Source organism: Balaenoptera borealis, assembly GCF_965194805.1.
Source record: "Balaenoptera borealis genome assembly, chromosome: 21".
Lineage (NCBI taxonomy): Eukaryota > Metazoa > Chordata > Mammalia > Artiodactyla > Balaenopteridae > Balaenoptera > Balaenoptera borealis.
In genome coordinates this window covers 2,606,289-2,626,108 of record NC_138880.1, presented here as the reverse complement: position 1 = coordinate 2,626,108, position 19,820 = coordinate 2,606,289, and the positions used below count along the sequence as shown (strand labels likewise).

At 50.1% G+C, this 19,820-nt stretch overlaps 1 protein-coding gene across 9 annotated transcripts in view; it reads left to right on the top strand.

The window, feature by feature from the left end:
* Window positions 1-19,820, top strand: part of SH2D4A (SH2 domain containing 4A) — a 72,237-nt gene that overhangs the window by 7,853 nt on the left and 44,564 nt on the right. For 7 of the 9 annotated variants that reach the window (XM_082374880.1, XM_082374876.1, XM_082374873.1 and 4 more), the window contains 2 exons: window positions 12,926-13,085; window positions 14,359-14,530. In XM_082374880.1, the coding sequence (XP_082231006.1) occupies window positions 12,985-13,085; window positions 14,359-14,530 (273 nt within the window). In that variant the 5' untranslated portion in view covers window positions 12,926-12,984. Of the gene's footprint in view, window positions 1-8,117; window positions 8,360-11,725; window positions 12,051-12,925; window positions 13,086-14,358; window positions 14,531-19,820 lie in introns of those variants that run through there. The other 2 variants (XM_082374881.1, XM_082374879.1) reach the window with 2 other exon arrangements.

Below are 19,820 nucleotides of genomic sequence, written 5' to 3'. Positions count from 1 at the left end.
CTTCCGATTGTTTTTTAGCCTCTCCTACTTTAGCCTGAGGATTACCGTAAGGTGGACAGGTTCCTGGGATACACAGTATGCTAGTATCACTAAAAGTCTAGTGATGCTTTTTGAAAACTCACCACAGCAGGCTATAGAGAGAAAAAAATGACCAGATGACAGTGAAAGAACCGCTAAGTGGTGAGCTAGAATGGTAAAGGAATGGGGTGGATGTAGATATATTTATGAGCCAAGAAAAGGACAAGCTCAAGGCCACAGCCCAGCTGTGAACCACTAAGGAAAAGTAGCACTTAAGTCAGCCAGACCGTCGAGGAGGAACACGTGCTGCGGGCTCGACAAGCAGCAGCTGGGGCCTCGTGCGGCCTGGGGAGCCCCAGCCATGACAACACGGCCTTGACTCTCTGTGGCGTGATCACCAAAGACAGAGCAAGATGAGACACAGAGGAGACCTGTCTTTATAGGGGAAGTGGAGAAAGACTCTCAGACCTTTTCCTTTTCTCTAGTCAAAGAGGAACCACTTTGGTGCAAAACGTATTCTTCCAAGTGTTAAATTTAAGGGAGTAATGAACTTTTGTTGTGAAAAACTGATAGAACTAGTCTCATAGCACTGTGGTCAGAAAAGATGCTTGATATGTTTTCAGTTTTCTTAAATTTACCGAGACTTGTTTTGTGGCTTAGCACAAGATCTATCCTGCAAACCATTCCCTGAGCACTTGCAAAGAATGTGTATTCTGCTGCTTTTGGATGGGAAGCCCTCTATATGTTCATTAAGCCTATTTGGTCTAATGTGTCATTTAAGGCCCGTGTTTCCTTATTGATTTTCTGTCTGGATGATCTGTCCATTGCTGTAAGGGGTGTGTTAAAGTCCTGTACTATTATTGTATTACTGTCAATTTCTCCTTTGTCTGTTAATATTTGCCTCATATTTTGAGATGCTCATATGTTGGGTGCATATACAACTGTAACAATGTTACAATTGTTATATTTTCTTCCTGGATTGATCCCTTGCTCATTATGTAGTGTCCTTCTTTGTCTCTTATAACAGTCTTTATTTTAAAGTCTATTGTATCTGATATAAATACTGCTACTCTGGCTGTTTTTTTTTTTTTTGATTTCCATTGACATGGAATACCTTTTTCCATCCCCTCACTTTCAGTCTGTATATGTCTCTAGATCTGAAGTGAGTCTCTTGTAGGCAGCATATATACGGGTCTTGTTTCTACATCCATTCAGCTGGCCTACATCTTTTGGTTGGAGCATTTAGTCCATCATTTACAGTTAAGGTAATTATCAATATGTGTGTTCTTATTGCCATTTTGTTAATGTTTTGGATTCTTTTTTTTAGGTCTTCCCCCCCCCTTCTTCTTTTGTTCTCTTCTCATGATTTGCTGACTGTCTTTGTGTTATGTTTGGATTCTTTTTTCTTTTTTGTGTGTATATCTATTATAGGTTTTTGGTTTGCTATTACCAGGAGGCTTTTGTATAGCAGCCTATATATATATACATGATTGTTTTAAATTGCTGATCTCTTAATTTCAAATGCATTTTAAAAACCCTGCTTGTGTACTTTCCTATTACTATTTTTGATATCATATTTTACATCTAATTGTTTTGTGTACCCCTTAACTGGTTATTGTGGATATAGATGATTTTACTACTTTTGTCTTTTAACCTTGTTAGCTTTGTGTGTGGATGATCTCCTACCTTTACTGTATGTTTGCCTTTTCCATTTTGTAATTTTCTTGTTTCTAGTTGTGGCCTTTTTCACCTAGAGGAGTTCCTTTAACATTTGTTGTAAAACTGCTTTCGTGGTGCTGAATTCTTTTAGCTCTTGTTTGTCTGTAAAGCTTTTGATATCTCCATCGAATCTGAATGAGAGCTTTGCTGGGTAGAGTATTCTTGGTTGTAGGTTTTTCCATTTCATCACTTTAAATATATCGTGCCACTCCCTTCTGACCTGCAGAGAAATCAGCTGATAGCCTTATGGGGCTTCCCTTGTATGTTATTTGTTGCTTTTGCATTGCTGCTTTTAATATTCTCTCTTTATCTTTAATTTTTGTCATTTTAATTACAGTGTGTCCTGGTATGTTCCTCTTTGGGTTCGTCCTGTATGGGACTCTCTGTGCTTCCTGGACTTGGGTGACTATTTCCTTTCCCAGGTTAGGGAAGTTTTCAGTTATTATGTCTTCAAATATTTTCTCAGGCTCTTTCCCTCTCTCTTCTCCTTCTGGGCCCCTATAATGAGAATATTAGTGCATTTGATGTTGTCCTAGAGGTCTCTTAAACTGTCCTCATTTCTTTTCATTCTTTTTTCTTTTTTCCTGTTCAGCAGCAGTGATTTCTGCTACTCTGTCTTCCAGCTCACTGATCCATTCTTCTGTATCATTGACTCTACTATTGATTCCTTCTAGAGTATTTTTCATTTCAGTTATTGTATTCTTCTCTGTTTGGTTGTTCTTTATATTTTCTAACTCTTTTGTTAAACATTTAAACTCCTTGCTCTGTGCATCCAGTCTCCTCCAGAGATCTTTGATCGTCTTTACGAGCACAACCCTGAACTCTTTCTTGGGTAGATTGCCTATCTCCACTTCACTTAGTTCTTCTTCTGGGGTTTTATCTTGTTCCTTCATCTGGAACATGTTCCTCTGCTGCCTCATTTTGTCTAAGTTGTTATTTGTATTTTTATGTATGTGGTAGGTTAGTTATGTTTCTCGGCCTTGGAGGAGTGGCCTTCTGTAGGAGATGTCCTATGTGTCCCCAGCAGTGCACTCCCCCCTTGTCACTCAAGCTATAGGCTCTAGGGGTGCCCCCTAAGAGGACTGTGTCGGCCCTTCTGTCGTAGGGGCTGAGTATGTGGGCCATCTTGGAGGCTTGGTTGGTCCCCAGCCTGGTTGGTTCTCAGGCCCTGCCTTGTGTGGATGCTGCTGGCTGCTGTGTAGATGGATCTGGTCATGAGGTGACTGCTTGAGGAATCCTAGGGGGCCCTGGGGCTAGTGCTGGCTCACTGGTGAGTGGAGTCAGGGTACCAAAGACTCCAGGGATGTTGCGCACCCACTGGCAGGTGAACGTAGGTCCTGCGGCTAGTGCTGGATTGCTGGCAGGCAGAGCCACGTCCTGGAGTCTGGCTGCAGGGCCCAGGGATCCCAGAACTCATTTCAAATCATTGGTGGTGGGGGAGCCAGTTGCTGGCACAGTTGGGTCTGGGGTCCGGGGTGTCCTGAAGCTTTTGCTGGCCTGCTAGTGGGCAGGGCCAGGTCCCAGCTTGTCCCACGGTAGGGTCTGGCGAGCTGTGGGTGGGCTGGATCTGCAGGCTGTGGGATCGTAGTCTTGTTGCTTCTGGTGTCTGCCTCCTGACCAGTGAGTCTGGTCTAGAGACTAGTGCCAGCTGCCTGGAGTGAAGGGTCAGTGCCTGCCCACTGGTGTGTGGAGTTAGGTCTTGGCCCGCTGGTGGGCAGGGCCAAGTCTAGAGGTGTGTCTAGAGTCAGCTGTGGGCTCAGGAAGTCTTTAGGCAGCCTGCTAATGGGTGGGGCTATGTCCCCATCCAGTTGGTTGTTTGGCCTGAGGCATCCCAGCAGTGCTGCCTACAGGCTGTTGGGTGGGACCAGATCTTGCCGCTCATGAGCCAAGATGGCAGCCACCAACAGCAATGTTCTCGCAATAGAATGTTCCCAAATATGTCTGCCACCAGTATTTATGGGCCCAGGGTGATCCGTAGCCACCCCCGCCTCTCTGGGAGACTCTCCAAGACCAACACGTAGGTCTGGCCCAGGCTTTTATCAAATTACTGCTTTTTGCCCTGGGTCCTTGTGCGTGTGAGATTTTGTGTGTGCCCTTTAAGAGTGAATTCTCTCTTTTCCCCACTCCTGTGGGGCTCCCAAAATTAAGCCCTGCTGGCCTTTAAAGGTCCAATGCTCTGGGGGTCATCTTCCTCGTGTAGGAACTCTGGGCTGGGGAGGCTGACGGGGGCTCAGCACGCTCACTCCTGTGGGAGAACCTCTGCAGTACAATTATTCTCCAGCCTGTGGGTCACCCACCTGGAGTACGTGTCTCGTTGTGGCTCCTTCTTTATGTCTTTAGTTGTAGAAGATCTTTTCTTGAAGGTTCTGGTCTTTTTCATCGATGGTTCTGCAGACAGTTGTGATGTTGGTGTGCTCGTGAGAGGGGGTGAGCTCAGGGTCTTTCTATTCCATCATCTTGGGCAAACTCCTCTTTTGATTTTTTTTTTTTTTTAAGAATTTCACTTATTTATTTATTTATTTATTTATTTATTTATTTATTTTTGGCTGTGTTGGGTCTTTGTTTCTGTGCGAGGGCTTTCTCTAGTTGCGGCGAGCAGGGGCCACTCTTCATCGCGGTGCGCGGGCCTCTCACTATCGCGGCCTCTCTTGTTGTGGAGCAGAGGCTCCAGACGCGCCGGCTCAGAGGTTGTGGCTCACGGGCCTAGTTGCTCCGTGACATGTGGGGTCTTCCCAGACCAGGGCGCGAACCCGTGTCCCCTGCATTGGCAGGCAGATTCTCAACCACTGCGCCACCAGGGAACCCCCATCCTCTTTTGATTTTTTAATTGGGCTACTAGAAAATATATAATTACAGGCGGAGCGCCCATTGGACAGCACTGCTCTAGACGGTAAACATGGCACCAGCCGGCACTGATTGAGCTGACGGCATGTCAGACCCTGACCTCTGTGCTTAAATATATCATCTCATTAAATAATCACAGCCTAGCCTGGAGCTGAGTTACTGTTCACCTTTTACAGGTGGGGAAACTGAGGCTGAGGGACCTTAATAACTTGCCCAGGGCAGCAGCTAGTAAGTGACCCTGAGTCTGACTCTCCCGGAGCCAATGCTGTTGACAAACATACCACCCGTTCAGCTCACCTGGAGCTTTGTAACAGTTCCTGTTGTCTGCAGGTGCCCTGCTTGCGTCTGAACATGTGCTTGCATCGGCGTCCTGCCGTGGAGCATTTATTCTGTAAGATTCTCTCTGGTAACACACACAAAGGAGGCTGCGTAGCAGTGGCCCTCTCTCCAGCCGGCAGAAGCCTCACGCAGGAGGCTGGGCTCTGGGCGCCGTGTGTGGTGCCCGAGAGGCTCCACGTGTGCCCCTGAAACAGCCTCGGGCTTGTGAAATTTCATTTGTGGATTTTCAGGCAAGTTCCTTTATGCAAAACCTTCCCTTTTTCATGAAATGATGATAAAGGCTTGCTTTGTGCCACCTGCCGTGTCTACTTCCTCCCCTCCCTTCATTCCTGACCCAGCACGGTGACCTCTGCTGCTAGAGTCAGTTCTTACCTCAGTCGATTCCTCAGCTGCGTCTGACCCTGTGAGTTGCCTCTCAGAGTCTCTTGTTGGTGTCATGGTCACTTGCTGTCTCCATGACTGCTTGTTTTTCGTCTCTGCCTGACCCTGAATACCCGTGTTCCCCAGGGGAGTCTCACTTTACACCGGTGGTTGGTAACCTTGAGGTGGGATTGAGGGGCCCATAGACTCCATGGAAAACTTATGAAAAGCTTGGACCAGGAAAACGCACACAGAGGACGTTTCGTGTAGAGTTTCCCAATGTTCACAGACTCCCTGAGGGTCATTCACAGACTCAGAGACTAGGTTAAGGTTAGGGTCTCTGTATTCTCTCCCTGGGGCATCTCTTCTGCTCCTTATGCCAGACTCTCACACCCGTATTTCAAAGCCAGACCTTTCACCTGAGCTTTGGTTTCCATGTCAGTTACCCCATGAGCATCTCCGCTCAGAAGACCCTTAGGCCCTGCAAACTTGATGCAAAACCGAGTTCATCAGCATCACCCCGGTTCTCCCCACCCCCAGGCCTGGTCCTGCCTCTCAATCTCCACCATGATCTGTGGCCCTGAGTCACCAAAGCCAGAAACCCGGGAGTCCCCTGGTTACTCCTGACCTCACTGCACCCCATCTGCTCCGTCCCAGGGAGGTTTTCCCCACCAACCTGCTTGTCTGTTAGTGTGTGCCAGCCAGAAGCCTTGTATTTATGTTGTTTCATTTAATCCTCACAAGAATCCAGGGAGGTGAACGTTGCCCCGCTTATTCTTACAAGTAAGGAAACAAACTTGGAGAAAGTAACTTTTGTGGGTCACCGGTGGAGTCAGGGTTTGAACCCAGGTCCAGATCTACTCCAAGTCTGTTCTGAGCCACTGGTCCCGGCCCTGTCTGTGCCACTCACTCTGGGCCGGATAGTGTAACGGACTCGGTGTCTTATGCGTTGAGCACCAGATGCAGATGCTCACTGGCTGCCCTCCCCTTTCACCTCCACGAGCTGTGGACTCAGCGGGCCTCCCTTCTGGCTCACCTTCTCACTTGTCTGTGCCACCACCTGCTTCCCTGGACCATGGCGCCATGCACATTCTCCAACTTCCTTCCTGTCCTTTGGTCTCTATAGTAAGCATAAACATTTTTGAAGTTTTAAAAGATGGTCCTGTGTTAGTAGCTGCAGGATTATTACCCAGGTTAACTTCAGGAAGTGCCTGTAGGACTGGGCCTTGTTCTTCGCTAAACGCACATGAGGCTGGAGCTGTCCAGCTCTGCGGGGCCGAGAGGGCACATGACAGTGACCCCACACCCAGCTTGCTCAGCAGAGCCCCTGTACGTTGTTCATTTCCTGCCATTCCTGTTGGTGGGTTTCCTTTTTTGCTCTCAAAAGTATTTCCGTTTGGACAATGCATCAGAGGTGCCTCTAAGCACAGGTTTTACCACCTCACAGCTGAGTTTTCAATTCTCGTTGCAGTTTCACCACCTCTATGATCTTGGGCAAGTTACCCTCCCTAAGCCTCAATTTCCTTGTGGTCAAGTAGGGTTAGTAACAGCCTCGGTGATGCTCTAAGTATTTCAAGGCAGACCTGGCACGGTCATCAGTCAGAAGGGACATGGCCATAGCACCCGAGTCCCGGAGGCCCCACCGGCCAGGCATTCATTCACCCTTTGGTTTCTGGGTTGGAGGTGGGTGACCTAGAGGCGAGGCCAGAGTGGTGGGAGAGTCCTGGGATGTTGTGAGTTCAGGGAGCATATGGACACAGCAGCCTGGGGTTGGTAGGAGCCCTGCTTCCGTCAGCCCTGGTGTAGTTCATGTGTGATGCGTTAGGGGCCCTGGTTCTGTTGCTCTTCTGACTTCTGTTCTCCAAGTCCATGGTCTTCTCTCAGTGGGGGTAGAGCATGCGATTCTCCCTTTCTCCATCCCGCTCCCTCTCACGCGCACCTGCTACTGTGCTCGTCCCTCCAAGTCGATCAGTCGGAGTGGAGACCAGGTGCTGACTCTGAGGCGAAGTCATAGCCCCAGGGGTCACGTTGACCTCAGTGGAGGAGACGACCCCGCTGACACCTCCGGGCGCCGCCTCCTGCCTCCTGCGGGCCCGACACGTGGTGCATGAGCGGCGTCCCCCTCCCCCGTCAGAGCGGAATGGGCCTGGCCATGGCCTTGCCAAGGACATGCGTGACCCGTCACTGTTTTTGTGTGACATTCTACAGCACTGCCTCTTGGGTCCCTAAGAGCAAACTTGAGAGCACTGCAGCATAGAAACATGAGTCGAAGACTGGGAAACAAGCTCATGATTCAATGGAGGCGCTGTAACAGGTCCCTCTCTCACTGTCCTCTGAGTTGAAGTCAACAGGAGGCCCAGGACGCCTGGAGAGCATCAAGTCAGGACGAGTTGCAGTGCCTGCCCTGTTAACACCCCTGATGCTTGTACCTTTACCTTAAGGAGGCACACTGGGGACTGGACGTGGCTCTGTGCAGCCAGGTTTCAACTCTAAGCAGCCGAGCTTTCCTCTCTCCTCAAAAGCACCCTCTTTCCCTGCTCTCTCCTGTCCCTGTGTCCCCATCCCCGGCCTGGTCCCTGGCGTCCGTACTCCTTCCCCTCCCAGCAACCCAGTGGAAGCGCCCACGTTCCCCGGAGCTCCTGGGCTGCTCTGTCCTGCCCGCGGGCGCAGTGGGTCGTGACAGGAGCTCAGTGATGCCCGCTGAGCCTCGCCGAGCCCTCTTTGCTCCTCCCCCAGTAACTTGTACCCAGTCCTTTGTGTCCCCGCGCAGCCTGCCGCGTCTGTCTGAAGCGACCGTCTCTGAGGCCGGAACCTCTCCTCTCCTGGAGGCAAGGCGTCCTCCCCACTCTCCTCCAGCTATTTAGGAGTCAGGATTCCCTCTCCCTCTTTTTCCTTTTGAATCAGGACTCTCCTTCCCCTGTCTTTTCTTCTGTGTCCTGACGAAGCACATGCTTTTCCGAGGGCCTCTCCTGGGTTTCATTCTCCGGGCCAGCGGCGTCCACGATGGCATCTGTAAAGTAATCCCCACATTCACCCTGCGCGTCCCGACCTCACTCTGAACTTCAATTCCACGTTTCAGGTATGTGCTCAACCTTGCCACGTGGGTTTCTAGTAAAACTGAAAATAGTTTATTCTTCGTTTCCCAAAACGTTCACTACCTAACTCCTCAAACACATGTATTTTCTTGACGTCCCTGTTTATCACCCCACGTCCTCAAACCTTCGGCCTCATCTTTGAGTCCTTCCTTGCCTCGGCCGCCCAGACGCCATCGCCCCATTGGAGGCCGTCTTCCCCTCGCGCAGGCCCGGCCGGCCTCACCCCCCTTCTCTCCACCCTTTGTCTCCTGCAGCATCATTGTACACCCGCTGCACACCGCCTGGTCCAGGTCCTCCCTGCGTGCGGACACGCTGCAGGGCTTCCTGGTCCTGGCACCATCTGCACAGAGACTGTCCTGGGCTCTTTTTATAATTGAAGTCGAGGTGATTTACAATACTGTGTTAGTTTCAGGTGTACAGCATAGGGTTTGGTTTTGGGGTTTTTTGGCAGATTAGATTTGATTATAGATTATTATAAGATATTGAATATAATTATACAGTAGGTATAATTATGCAATACAATAATTATACAGTGCTATACGGTAGGTCCTTGTTTATCTATTTTATGTACCTGTTATGTAGTTTGTATCTGTTAATCCCATACTCCTGATTTATCCCTCCCCACGTCCCTCTCCCCTTTGGTAACCATAAGTTTGTTTTCTATGTCTTTGAGTCTGTTTCTGTTTTATATATGGATTCACTTGTATTATTTTTAGATTCCACATATAAGCAATATTATATAGTATTTGTCTTTCTTTGTGTGACTTACTTCGTTTAGTATAATATTCTCTAGGTCCATCCATGTTGCTGCAAATGGCAATATTTCTTTCTTTTTTATGGCTGAGTAATATTCCAGCATGTGTGTGTGTGTGTGTGTGTGTGTGTGTGTGTGTGTGTGTGTGTATATCACATCTTCTTAAGCCATTCATCTGTTGATGGACACTTGGGTTGTTTCCATGTCTTGGCTATTTTAAATCATGCTGCTATGAACATTGGGGTGCATGTATCTTTTTGAATTAAAGTTTTCTCCAGATATATGCCCAGGAGTGGGATTGCTGGATCATATGGTAGCTCCATTTTTAGTTTTTTAAGGAACCTCCATACTGTTCTCCATAGTAGATGCACAAATTTACATTCCCACCAACAGTGTAAGAGGGTTCCCTTTTCTCCACACCCTCTTTAGCATTTATTATTTGTGGACTTTTTGATGATGGCCATCCTGACTGGTGTGAGGTGATAGCTCATTGTGGTTGATTTGCATTTCTCTAATAGTTAGCGAAGTTGAGCATCTTTTCATGTGCCTGTTGACCATCTGTATGTCTTCTTTAGAAAAAGTCTGTTTAGGTTTTCTGCTCCTTTTTTGATTGGGTTGTTTCTTTTTTTGATATTGAATTCTATGAGCTGTCTGTATATTTTGAATATTAACCCCTTGTTGTTTGCATCATTTGCAAATGTTTTCTCCCATTCCATAGGTTGTTTTTTCATTTTGTTGATGGTTTCCTTTACTGTGCAAAAGCTTATATGTTTGGTTAGGTCCCATTTGTTTATTTTTTGCTTTTATTTCTTTTGCCTTGGGAGACTGACCTAAGAAAACATTGGTACGATTTATGTCAGAGGAGGTTTTGCCTATGTTCTCTTCTAGGAGTTTTATGGTGACATGTCTTACAGGTGTGGACTCTTAGTTGGTCACTCAGACCAAGAACATGGAGCTAATGCTTTTTGAGCACTTGTCATGTGACAGGCCTGTGAGTTCAGACTCATTACCTCTGTTTTTTCAAAGAGGGAACTCCGGCTCAGAGAAACATTGTGATGTATACGTGGTCACGTAAAGAGTTGGTAGAAGCACTGGGATTCTAGTACCACTTTCTGGCTTTATGCAACACAGGGCCGAAATTTAAACCCTTCAGCCTGGTGTCTGGGGCCTGTGCCAGGCGGCCACCTGCTCCCCCTGCATGATCCTCAGCCCACGGCCAGGTGGCTTCTAAAGCCTGTCAGCTCTGGCAGAGACCCTTGTTCCCCGTGGCCCCGTGTTGATTCCCTTCTCTGATCTTGGTCATGCTGTTTCTTGTGTCCAGCACCAAACCCACCCCTGTTCTCTGTCCAGATTCCATATCCATCCTCCCAAACTGAACACAAAGAACGTCTTATTTCTTCCCTGTCCTTCCAAAGCATCCTCCGTCCTCTGAATCCTCGATGGACTTAAATCTCTCTTGGTTACGGTGTATGCCCCCGGCCCTCCACACATCCCGCAGCACTTCAACACCCCTCCCCAGTTACTGCTACTTTTCTAGGTAACTAGCTGGTCAGCACCTGCCTCCCCCAGCTAGAAGGAGGGACTGGTCTGTCTTGTTTGTAAGTGTTCACGTGTGTCTACCTCAGGGCCTGGCACAGAGCAGATACGCAGTGAAGTTCATTAAGTCAGTGACCTACCACCCTGCTCTTTCTCGCCCAGGCTCTGGGTGACCTGCAGGAGGATATTTCACCCCACATCCCGCAGCACCCAGCTCTGCATCCTGCCAGCGTTAAGAACGCAGCAGGATTTTGTGGAAGGAGCTACACAGAGGCCCTGCTAGCCCCCCTGTCTTGGTACGAAGCAGAGGGCACCAGGCCGACGCTCACTTTACTGGAATGACTCCCCCTCCCTGGGTTCAGGGAGCTGTGTGGGCCCCCTGGAGGACCCCAGTGTCTTCAGAGCAGAGACCCCTGTCAGGGCCGCTAAATCTGACACGTCCTATCTAATTCCCTTTCTTCCTGCCCCAAAGCCTCTGCCTCTTTACCTTCACCTCCCCTCCTTTAGAGGCGTCAGCACTCTGTCCTCTCCTTTGCTGCCCCTCCCTTTCCTTTCTAAGGCCCTCCTGTGTTCACAGAGTCTCTGGGATTTCGGTCCCCCCAGAGCAGGGCCCTCCCCCCGAGAGTCATGCTCCCGCCCATCCCCCGCCACGCCCACTGTGTCGGGGGGACACGGCTCGGGGGAAGCGTGTGTCGCTGTCCTGAGCAGGGCTGCGGGGACCTCTGGTCCCCTCCTGCGTCCCCTGGCTCTTGGCCTCTCTCCTCTGCGGCCACCTTCTCCTGCTGCCAAAACTGTCGGTTAGATGGTTACTTAGGTGAAGGTTGAGAGGTGGGCATAGTGAAAATATTCTTAGCTGCCCTAGAGAGGTAATAAAGGGGGTCTGTGAGGTCTGCCAGCTTTCCACGGTTAATGAACCAGCGGGCATTTCCTCAAAAGAGCCAGAGCTGGCTGGGCCTCCCCCGGCCCCCCAGCCCCCAGGGCTCACCTGGGATTGACCCTCCCTCACACCTGCTCCACCTGTGAGCACAGAACGTTTGGCTCCTGTTGTGGTGAAGACTGTGACCCTGTCCCCCCAAATATCCTCTTCAGAGCACAGTCCCCAGAACACCTCTGTGGTCCTGAGGAAGGTAGAAGGCGCCCAAAGAAAGAGCAAGCCTGGCCCCGAGCAGCTGCTTTTTTAATGTGTCCTGAGGCAACAGCAGGACATGAGTCCACAGCACGTTGGACAGAGATGCTTTCATTGGAAACCGTCCTCTACCTCCTGTGACATGGCCACGGCCCGGCCTGCATGCCAGCAGCTGCCCGTGTCACACACTCAACACCACTGGCTAGTGTGGGTCCTCAGGCCCAGGCATCTTGACCAGCCATGGACCATGATAGCCCTGGTGAGTCCCCTCTGGGGCCTTCAGGTTTAGGACTGCCCACCCCCTCTCCTGGGAATGGTTCACCGTCCCAGGTTTCAGGGAACATGACCTGTGTGGCCGCATCTGAGGAGCAGGAACTAGAGAGAATGTAACACAACCCCTGCTGGGAGCAGGCGTAAACACGGTTACTCAAGTAGCTTCCCCGCGTCTCACACTTCGGGCGTGTCATCTCTCACGGGCTGGCCCGAGTCTCTGAGCTGGCACGTCCGTCTGTCAACAGCACAGAGGGACGGTGGCGCCAGCCTCTCCTGAGAGTCCGTCATGTGTCACGTGTCGTGCGTCAGACACCTGGGGACCTGCCTGCACGGCTGTCGCCGCCTCCCCACAGCCATCCTCCTGAGTAGATGTTAGTATTCCCATTTTGCAGATAGGGAAATTGAGGCTTAGGGAGATTAAATAATTTGTCCAAGTCACACAGCTAAGTGGCAGGGCTAGGATTTAGACTAAAGCCGGTCTGACTCTCAAGTGTTGCCTTGTACTCAGCAATGAAACCTAGAAATGCAGTGGACACCCCAAGCCCTGGAGCAGCCGGGTTACAGGGAGATTCTTAGGCTGTGGATGTTCTGGTGTCTGATGCTGCTTTGTTACCCTAAAGATAATGCAGACAATGCCTGCTTTCTTCCCATCTCGCGTCTTCACTTAGAAAAGGGGCACCACATTCATCATATTTTCAAACAAACGTACTGCAGCCCACTGCCACCGCCCTGGGAATGCTTCTCATTCTGAGCAGGTTGGACGGGCTTTGCCTCATCTGACTTTTAAATACTTTAATGATGGAAAACATCCTAACCCATGGCTGAAGATACATGTTCATCCAAATTCTGTTTTGCCTGCAGACAACGGCAAATCGGTTCATTGGAAGCTGGGAGCCGACGAGGAAGTCTGGGTGTGGGTGATGGGTGAGCACCACCTCGATAAACCCTACGACGCTCTCTGTGATGAGATCCTCGCCCAGGGGGCACGGCTGAAGCCGGAGCAGGAGGTGCGGGAGCTCAGGTATGAACCCGCAGGGCCGTGAGGGACTGGCCAGGCGCCACACAACGGGGCCGCGAGCCCCCTCGCTCTCAGACCCTGTGGGGGGGCCGGGTGGGACCTGAGGGCGCACGGTGACTCCCAGTTTCTGGAAAGTTCCTTCAGGCTTCCGGCGACTCCCTTCATTTTCACAGCGCCACCATGTCGGCTGTTTCGCTTTCCCACTTGGGCCTGGAGGTGGTTCCCTAGTGACCCCGGGCTTCCCTAGCCTCGCGCTGGAACAGTGCAGCTGTCGGGGGGGGGACCCTCGGGCTTCAGGCTCTGGGGGCCCCGGAGGAAGTGGGCCCGAGGGTGCTTGTCTGTGCTGGGTGCTGGGAGCTCAGGGACGGACCAGGAGCTTGCGGTCCAGGAGGAGAAACAGGCAGACACACAGGCTATGGTGTGCACTGTGACTAAGGCCAGGCAGAGGGTTCCCCGAGCCCATCATCCTGATCCACAGCGGTGAACCTTGAAAGGTAAGTAGTTTTCCAGCTACAGAAGGTCAGGCAGGACAATGCAGGCAGAGGGGTCATCAAGACCGCTCGATGGAGCATGTATGGCGCTTTGGGTGATGGTGAGTCCTTCTGCCTGTTTGGGGCGCACAGGGGTGAGGGGGGCCGTGCTCTGAAGTGCCTGGAAGGCCAGGGTTAGGAGTTTGGACCTTATTCTGTGACAGTGAGGAGGTGGTGAATGAGGAAGCGACATAATCAACTGCAGAGACAGGAAGGTAACTTGGGTGGGAGCAGTAAGGCAGGGGATGGGTCCCCTGTGCTGGGTGCCAGGGTGGCCTCTGCGAAGTGTTGGCAGCCCCGTGCGAGCGGGGAAATAGGAACAGACACGTGGGCCTCTCTTCTGTGCCGCAGTCCTGTGACTTCACAACCGTAAGTGGGCACACGGAGAGAAAGGGACTCTTTGCTGCTGATGACACGAGGGCCGTGTGCTCTGGCTGTTCAGCTTCTGAACCAGGAGCCGGGCAGACCTGGGCTCCAGTCCTGGCTGCTGCGTGGCCTTGGATGAGTGATACCATTATTTTGAGCCTCTTACAGCAAAGCAAGGATAACAGCGCCTTCCTCGCAGGGTTGTTATGAGGATTAAGTTAATGTCTTTAAATACCTAGCAAAGGGCTCAGCCTACCATCAGCGCTCAGTAAATGGTACCCATTACTGGTTTCCACGTAATTTGAATGCAGACCTCTACTTTGGTAAAGCTGTCTTTGTTGAAGACTGTTTTTGATAATTCCACATTTGTTTCTCTTCAGAAAAACTCAGTCCAGAGAATTCACCAGCAGCTTGAAACCAAAGTCACACTCCTCCGATGTGCGGGCACCAGGTGACCGGGAGCCTCGGAGCGTATGTGAGAAGGCGGCAGAAGAGGGGGGACACGGGCGCGGCCGTGGGCCAGCTTCACCCCTCGAAGAGGAGAAAACGCCCGTGAGTCTTTCCTGTCTGTAAATGTGCGGAATTTCATAACGGGGGAGATGAAGGTATTGGGGCCACTGAGCGTCAGGATCCTAAACTGGCTTTTCTGGGAAAAACCCCTCCCAGCTTGAAGGCCCTGCTGTTATTCCTTGTTGGGAGATTCAGGGGTTTGGCTCACCTGCTTTTTCACAAACAATATAAGGCACCCTTTTCCACGGGAGAAGGTGTGAGGAAAGAACTCTAGATATAAAATTGTGCATTTTAAGACATTTCCGGGGTTATTTTTCCGTGTTATGTGCCTTCTATAATGGCTCGGCAGACTCGTTCTTGAAGGGCCAGATGGTGGGCCATGGAGCTTCTGGGCCCTGTGGCCTCTGTCGCAGGTGTGCACAGGCTGTGGCCACTTTACTCACCAGGATGGTTGGGGCGGGGTCTGGCGCTCGGGCAGCGGTTTGCTGGGCCTGCCTGTAACACTGGCACCTCCGGGTCCTAGATTTGTCCTAATGGGTCTCCCCTTTTGTTGAGGACAAAGCATCAGTGTCTCTTGGCTTCGTAGATTCTGCCTGGGATTGTGGAACAGCTGTTGCCTCAACACAACAGCATTCTATACTCAGAACTAGGATGAATTCTCTTAGGTCAGGTGGTTTAAAAAGCTCAAATGTAATTTGCGGCTTGGATTATGGTTTGGAAGAAGAATGAAACTATATGGTGAAGTATTTCTTCTGCCAACAATTTAATTACCCTGAGAACTAACAGGGGATTTGCAGCTGTGTGGCTTCCATTTGGTCTCTGGCTCTATGACGCTGTGTGTGCTCTTTACCTCTTGGAGGCTGTTAAGTGGGAGGTACATTGAGGAGAAGATCCCAAGATTGATTGATTTACTCATGCAATGAACAAGTACCCATTATGTACTAGGCTTGAGATGACAATGCAGGAGTGAAAATAGAATCACTGCTGTCATGAATTTCGTAGTTGAGGAAGCAGGGAAAGACTTCACATAAAATGTCACTTCAAACGATGGCAGTGCTCCAGGACTGGGGTATGTTTCTGTGCCTCGCTCACCCCAGGACGTGAGCATTCCCGGGGCGTGCATAATGGCTTTGCAGGGGACTCAGAGCTGGAGGTGACCACAGAGGCTGCCTGGGGCTGGAGGTTCCAGCAAAGGGACAGTTGGGCAGGGCTGTGTGGCTGGAATGCAGAGGGAATGACAGAGTGAGGGGCTGGGCAAGGCCAGACAGGACAGGGTCTTGGGGGCGACATACATGTTCTGACCCTTTGTGCAAGAACAGCTGGAAATTGTCAGTGATTTTTGAGCAAGGGGCTGGCCTAAGCAGATTCATATTTTGAAAGGAACTGATCAGGCATCCCAGTGGGCAGGGAAGTGAGGTTTCTAGCATAGCCCAGGTTTCCAAGCTTGGAAGCCTGTGAGTGTGGGTGTGTCATCAGCATAAACAGGAACAAATGGCTGGAGGAGTTGCTGGTTTTAAAGACGATGAGTCTGGTTTAGAAACATCAAGGACTTCTCATGCTCCTCCAGGTGGAGATGTAAGTTGATTTCATACAAAAGAATAAAACACACACAATTTGACTTAGCGTCCACAAAGCTTTTCCACATGGATTTAGTTCATTTTACAACACAATGCAAGTGATGATTTCTTTTCTACAGATGAACAAACTAATGCCCAAAGAGAGATTGATTTGCCCCCCATATCTCAGAAAGTCCTCATTTTTGTATATCTACTTGAACTTCCACTCCCATCATAACTTTGGTGTACTTAAAACAGATTCATTGTCTTCTCCAGATCTGCTCCTTGGAGAAGAACTCTAGTGAGAAACCAAGGCAGGAGTTTTGGAAGTCACCCATTGCATGTTTCCAAATGCAATCCGGGCTTGCGCTGTAAAGATTTCCGTGTTTCGGCCATAATTTAACCATAGTATCTAGAAGGATATTGTCATGTCTTTAAAATTGCATTGTCTACACAAGGCCTAAAGTTTATTATAAAAGGAAAAATCATCAAGCCATTTTTATTGATGTTAGTGATCATAATGCTTATCTGAATAACCATGGGAGGATTTAAAGAGCCATCAGTTTTCCAGAATTATAAAAAGTATTCAAGGAAAATCAGCTATAGATTTACTAAAATAAAATGGTCTTGTTGGACTTGTAATGAATTTCCACATGACAGATCATCACCAGAAAATGTGCCCCATATGCTCAGAAAGTTCTCCAGACCTGAATCTGAAAGCACTCCTTACTGGTCTGATCTAAAACCTCTGAAGGGCTATGAAGAAGAGATAAAAGTTAAATTCAACCCAAATGCTGATGTGCCTTTAGCACCGTGGAAGCTCTTGTGTAAGAGTCAGTCACTCATAGGAGGTGGTGCTTCTTAGTTAATGATTTAACTGGGGTGTAAGAGTGGACTGGGTTTCTGCCTTTGTATCAGCCAGTGTCTTTTCAGCTCTGCTCTGATTATGTTGTGAATGGAGGAGAACATGTAGTCAGGGACCCCTTTGGGCCTGTGTAGGACTTGGGGGCCAATCCCACAGTTATTCCTTCATTATCCTCCCTCTTTACCCGCTAATATTTTGAATAAGATGAAATCAGCTTAAAAGAATGCCAAGGCCAGCTTCAAGAGGAGAAAACAGCACATCCTAAGAGCATAGCCAGGAGCCTGGGATATTCTTTGGTGAAAAGGCAGATTTGCTTTGGTGCAGGTAACTGGGGTGATCGCGGCGAGGGGGAGGAATTTGACACTTCACGTGCAGGCATCCCTGGACAGTTGCCAAATGACTTAGATGCACTGTCTCACTCCATCCTCACAGCAGCCGTCGGAGACGTGAAACGGGGTCTGTTCTCCGAGGGGAGGAAGCAAGGGCAGTGGCTTGTGCAGAGCCTGTGTTAGAGGCAGAGCTGGGCCATCTCGTCTGCCCCTGCCCCGGGGAAGCTATCACGGCTGCATCGTCACCATCACACTGCTGGCAAGAGAGGTTTTGCTTTTGTGCCCCCAAAGCAAGAGTGCTTTAGACCCAGATGTTGTTGGCTTTCAAATTAAACAGTAGACTTTTTTCTGTAAGAAAACACGGAGAAAGAGAAAGAGGAGAGCGGAGAAACAGACGCAATGAGATCTAACTGCCTGGACACCTGCCAGGGCGGATCCACGGCAGTGTCCCCAGAGCTCGCAATGTGGCCCTGCTGCTGCCTCGGCCAGATTCTCAGAGCGGCGTTTGCCCTGCGCGTGGCAGCACTGAGTCTGTGAGGCAGGGTTTCTCACGTGGGCTAGCGGACAAACCTCAGAACCTTTTGGAGCCTCTGTCTTCTCACCTGTAAAAACTGGGAATTAAAAATACCTGCCTTGTTTTATCTCATGGTTTATTTTGTAAAAATTACATGAGATAATATATTTGGAAATGCTTGGAAAACTGCAAATCCCACTACAACTCCAAGGGGTTATTTTAACCAGAAACACGCGAAGCCTTGCCTGGTCTGCGTGACAGTGTCCTACACCCGGCCTGCCCTGCGAGCACCCTGCCCGGTGAGGCCGACTGAGGTGAATCGGTCCTTCCGTGAGCTAAGGCTCGTCAGGGGCTCCATACGTGTAGTGATAGGTGTTACGGGGCCATAAGGGAGGCACCCGACTGGGTCTCGGTGTCTCAGGACTTGGGAGAAAGAAGGGACACCCCCTGGAAAGCATGCACCCAGTGAGGCAGTCAAGTTCCTGGTGGGGAGGGCGGAGCTGGCCAGGGACGGCGGGGCTGGCCGGGGGAGGGCGGGGCCGGGGGAGGGCGGGGCTGGCGGGGGGAGGGCGGGGCCGGGGGAGGGCGGGGCTGGCCGGGGGAGGGCGGGGCCGGGGGAGGCCTGGAGGCCAGCAGGGTGTCAGTGGAAAGTGAGTGAAAGCATCTTGAGCGGTCTAGGGAGGGAGCGGCCTGACCCGGGCAGGGCTTGGGTGGGAAGGAAGGCGCTTTGGGAGGGTGTCTAGAGGCTGTATCATGGGGGAGGAATCAGGCTTCTCCTGTTTAGTTTTGTGTTGCTGCCGTAGCAAATTACTATGAACTTAATACCCACTTGTTATCTCACAGCCCCCAGGTCAGACATCTGACGTGGCTTGGCTGGGTCTTCCGTTCTCACGAGGCAGAAATCGAGGTGTTGGCTGAGAAGGGATCTTATCTGGAAGCTTCGGGAAAGAATCGCTTCCATGCTTATTCAGGTCGTTGGCTCATGAGCCACCGCGAGCCCTGTCAGCCTGGGAACAGTCCTGGGGCTGCCTGCCTGCCTTCTCGTGCTGCCAGTGTGGCCCCTCCCGCAAAGGCGGGTGGAGTCTCTCTCCTGCTTAGAATTTAGAGAGTTGCTAATATTTTAGACTTGACCTTCTGCTGCATCTCTCAGACTCCTGCTGGAGAAAGTTCTCTGCTTTTAAGGGCTCATGTGATTAGTTGAGGCCAATAGAACAATCCAGGAAAGTCTCCCTATTTTAAGGTCTGTAGCTTATAATGAATACCTGCAAACTTCCTGTGTAACATAACACAGACGCAAGTTCCGGGGGATGAGGGTGTAGACATTTGGGGGCTACTCTACCTGCCACACCCTGTAGGCGGTGGACTCAGTACCACTGGCCTGCCCTGCCTTATCCAAACCCCTGGGCCAGATGCGTTTCAGATTTCAGATTTTTTCAGATTTTATAAAAGAAATGCTGTGTATATACTGTATAATATATAGTGTCCCCAGCAGGGTTTGGTTACACTTTGCAATCAGTTACTGTAAATACTCTAAATGATCTCATGTTAGTCCAAGTCAGGTTTTCCCCCTCAGTGTGAGTTACGTACGTTCAGAGCTTGTTGGATTTCAGAATTGTTAATAAGGGATTGTGGACTTATGGTAGGTTTTTGCTCTGTGGTAACATAATGAGAGCAAGCATGGTAAACGTAGTCAGAAGAACTGGGCTTTCATTCTCACTCTGTGTCTGCAGGATTTCGTTTTTTCCTATCTATAAAATGAGAGGCTTTTAAAAGGTACGTAGACACAAAACTTAAGACCTCTTACGCACGTACTCCTGGGCAGACATCACTAATGGATCGCAGCTCTCCTTCCCCCAACCCAGGGCACATGCGCCCTCGCGTCCTGTCCACAGATGCCTCCGTGCTCATTCCCGGGAGCGAGCGCCTGAGATAGAATCTATTTGCTGAGATGGCTCCTCCTAGCCTTCCAGCTCTAAATGCCGGTGATCCTAAACAGCACCCATGCCTGTGTGCCCTGAAGGCGAATATTTTCTCATGTCTTCATGGCTGTTAAGGAGGGTTTCCATGC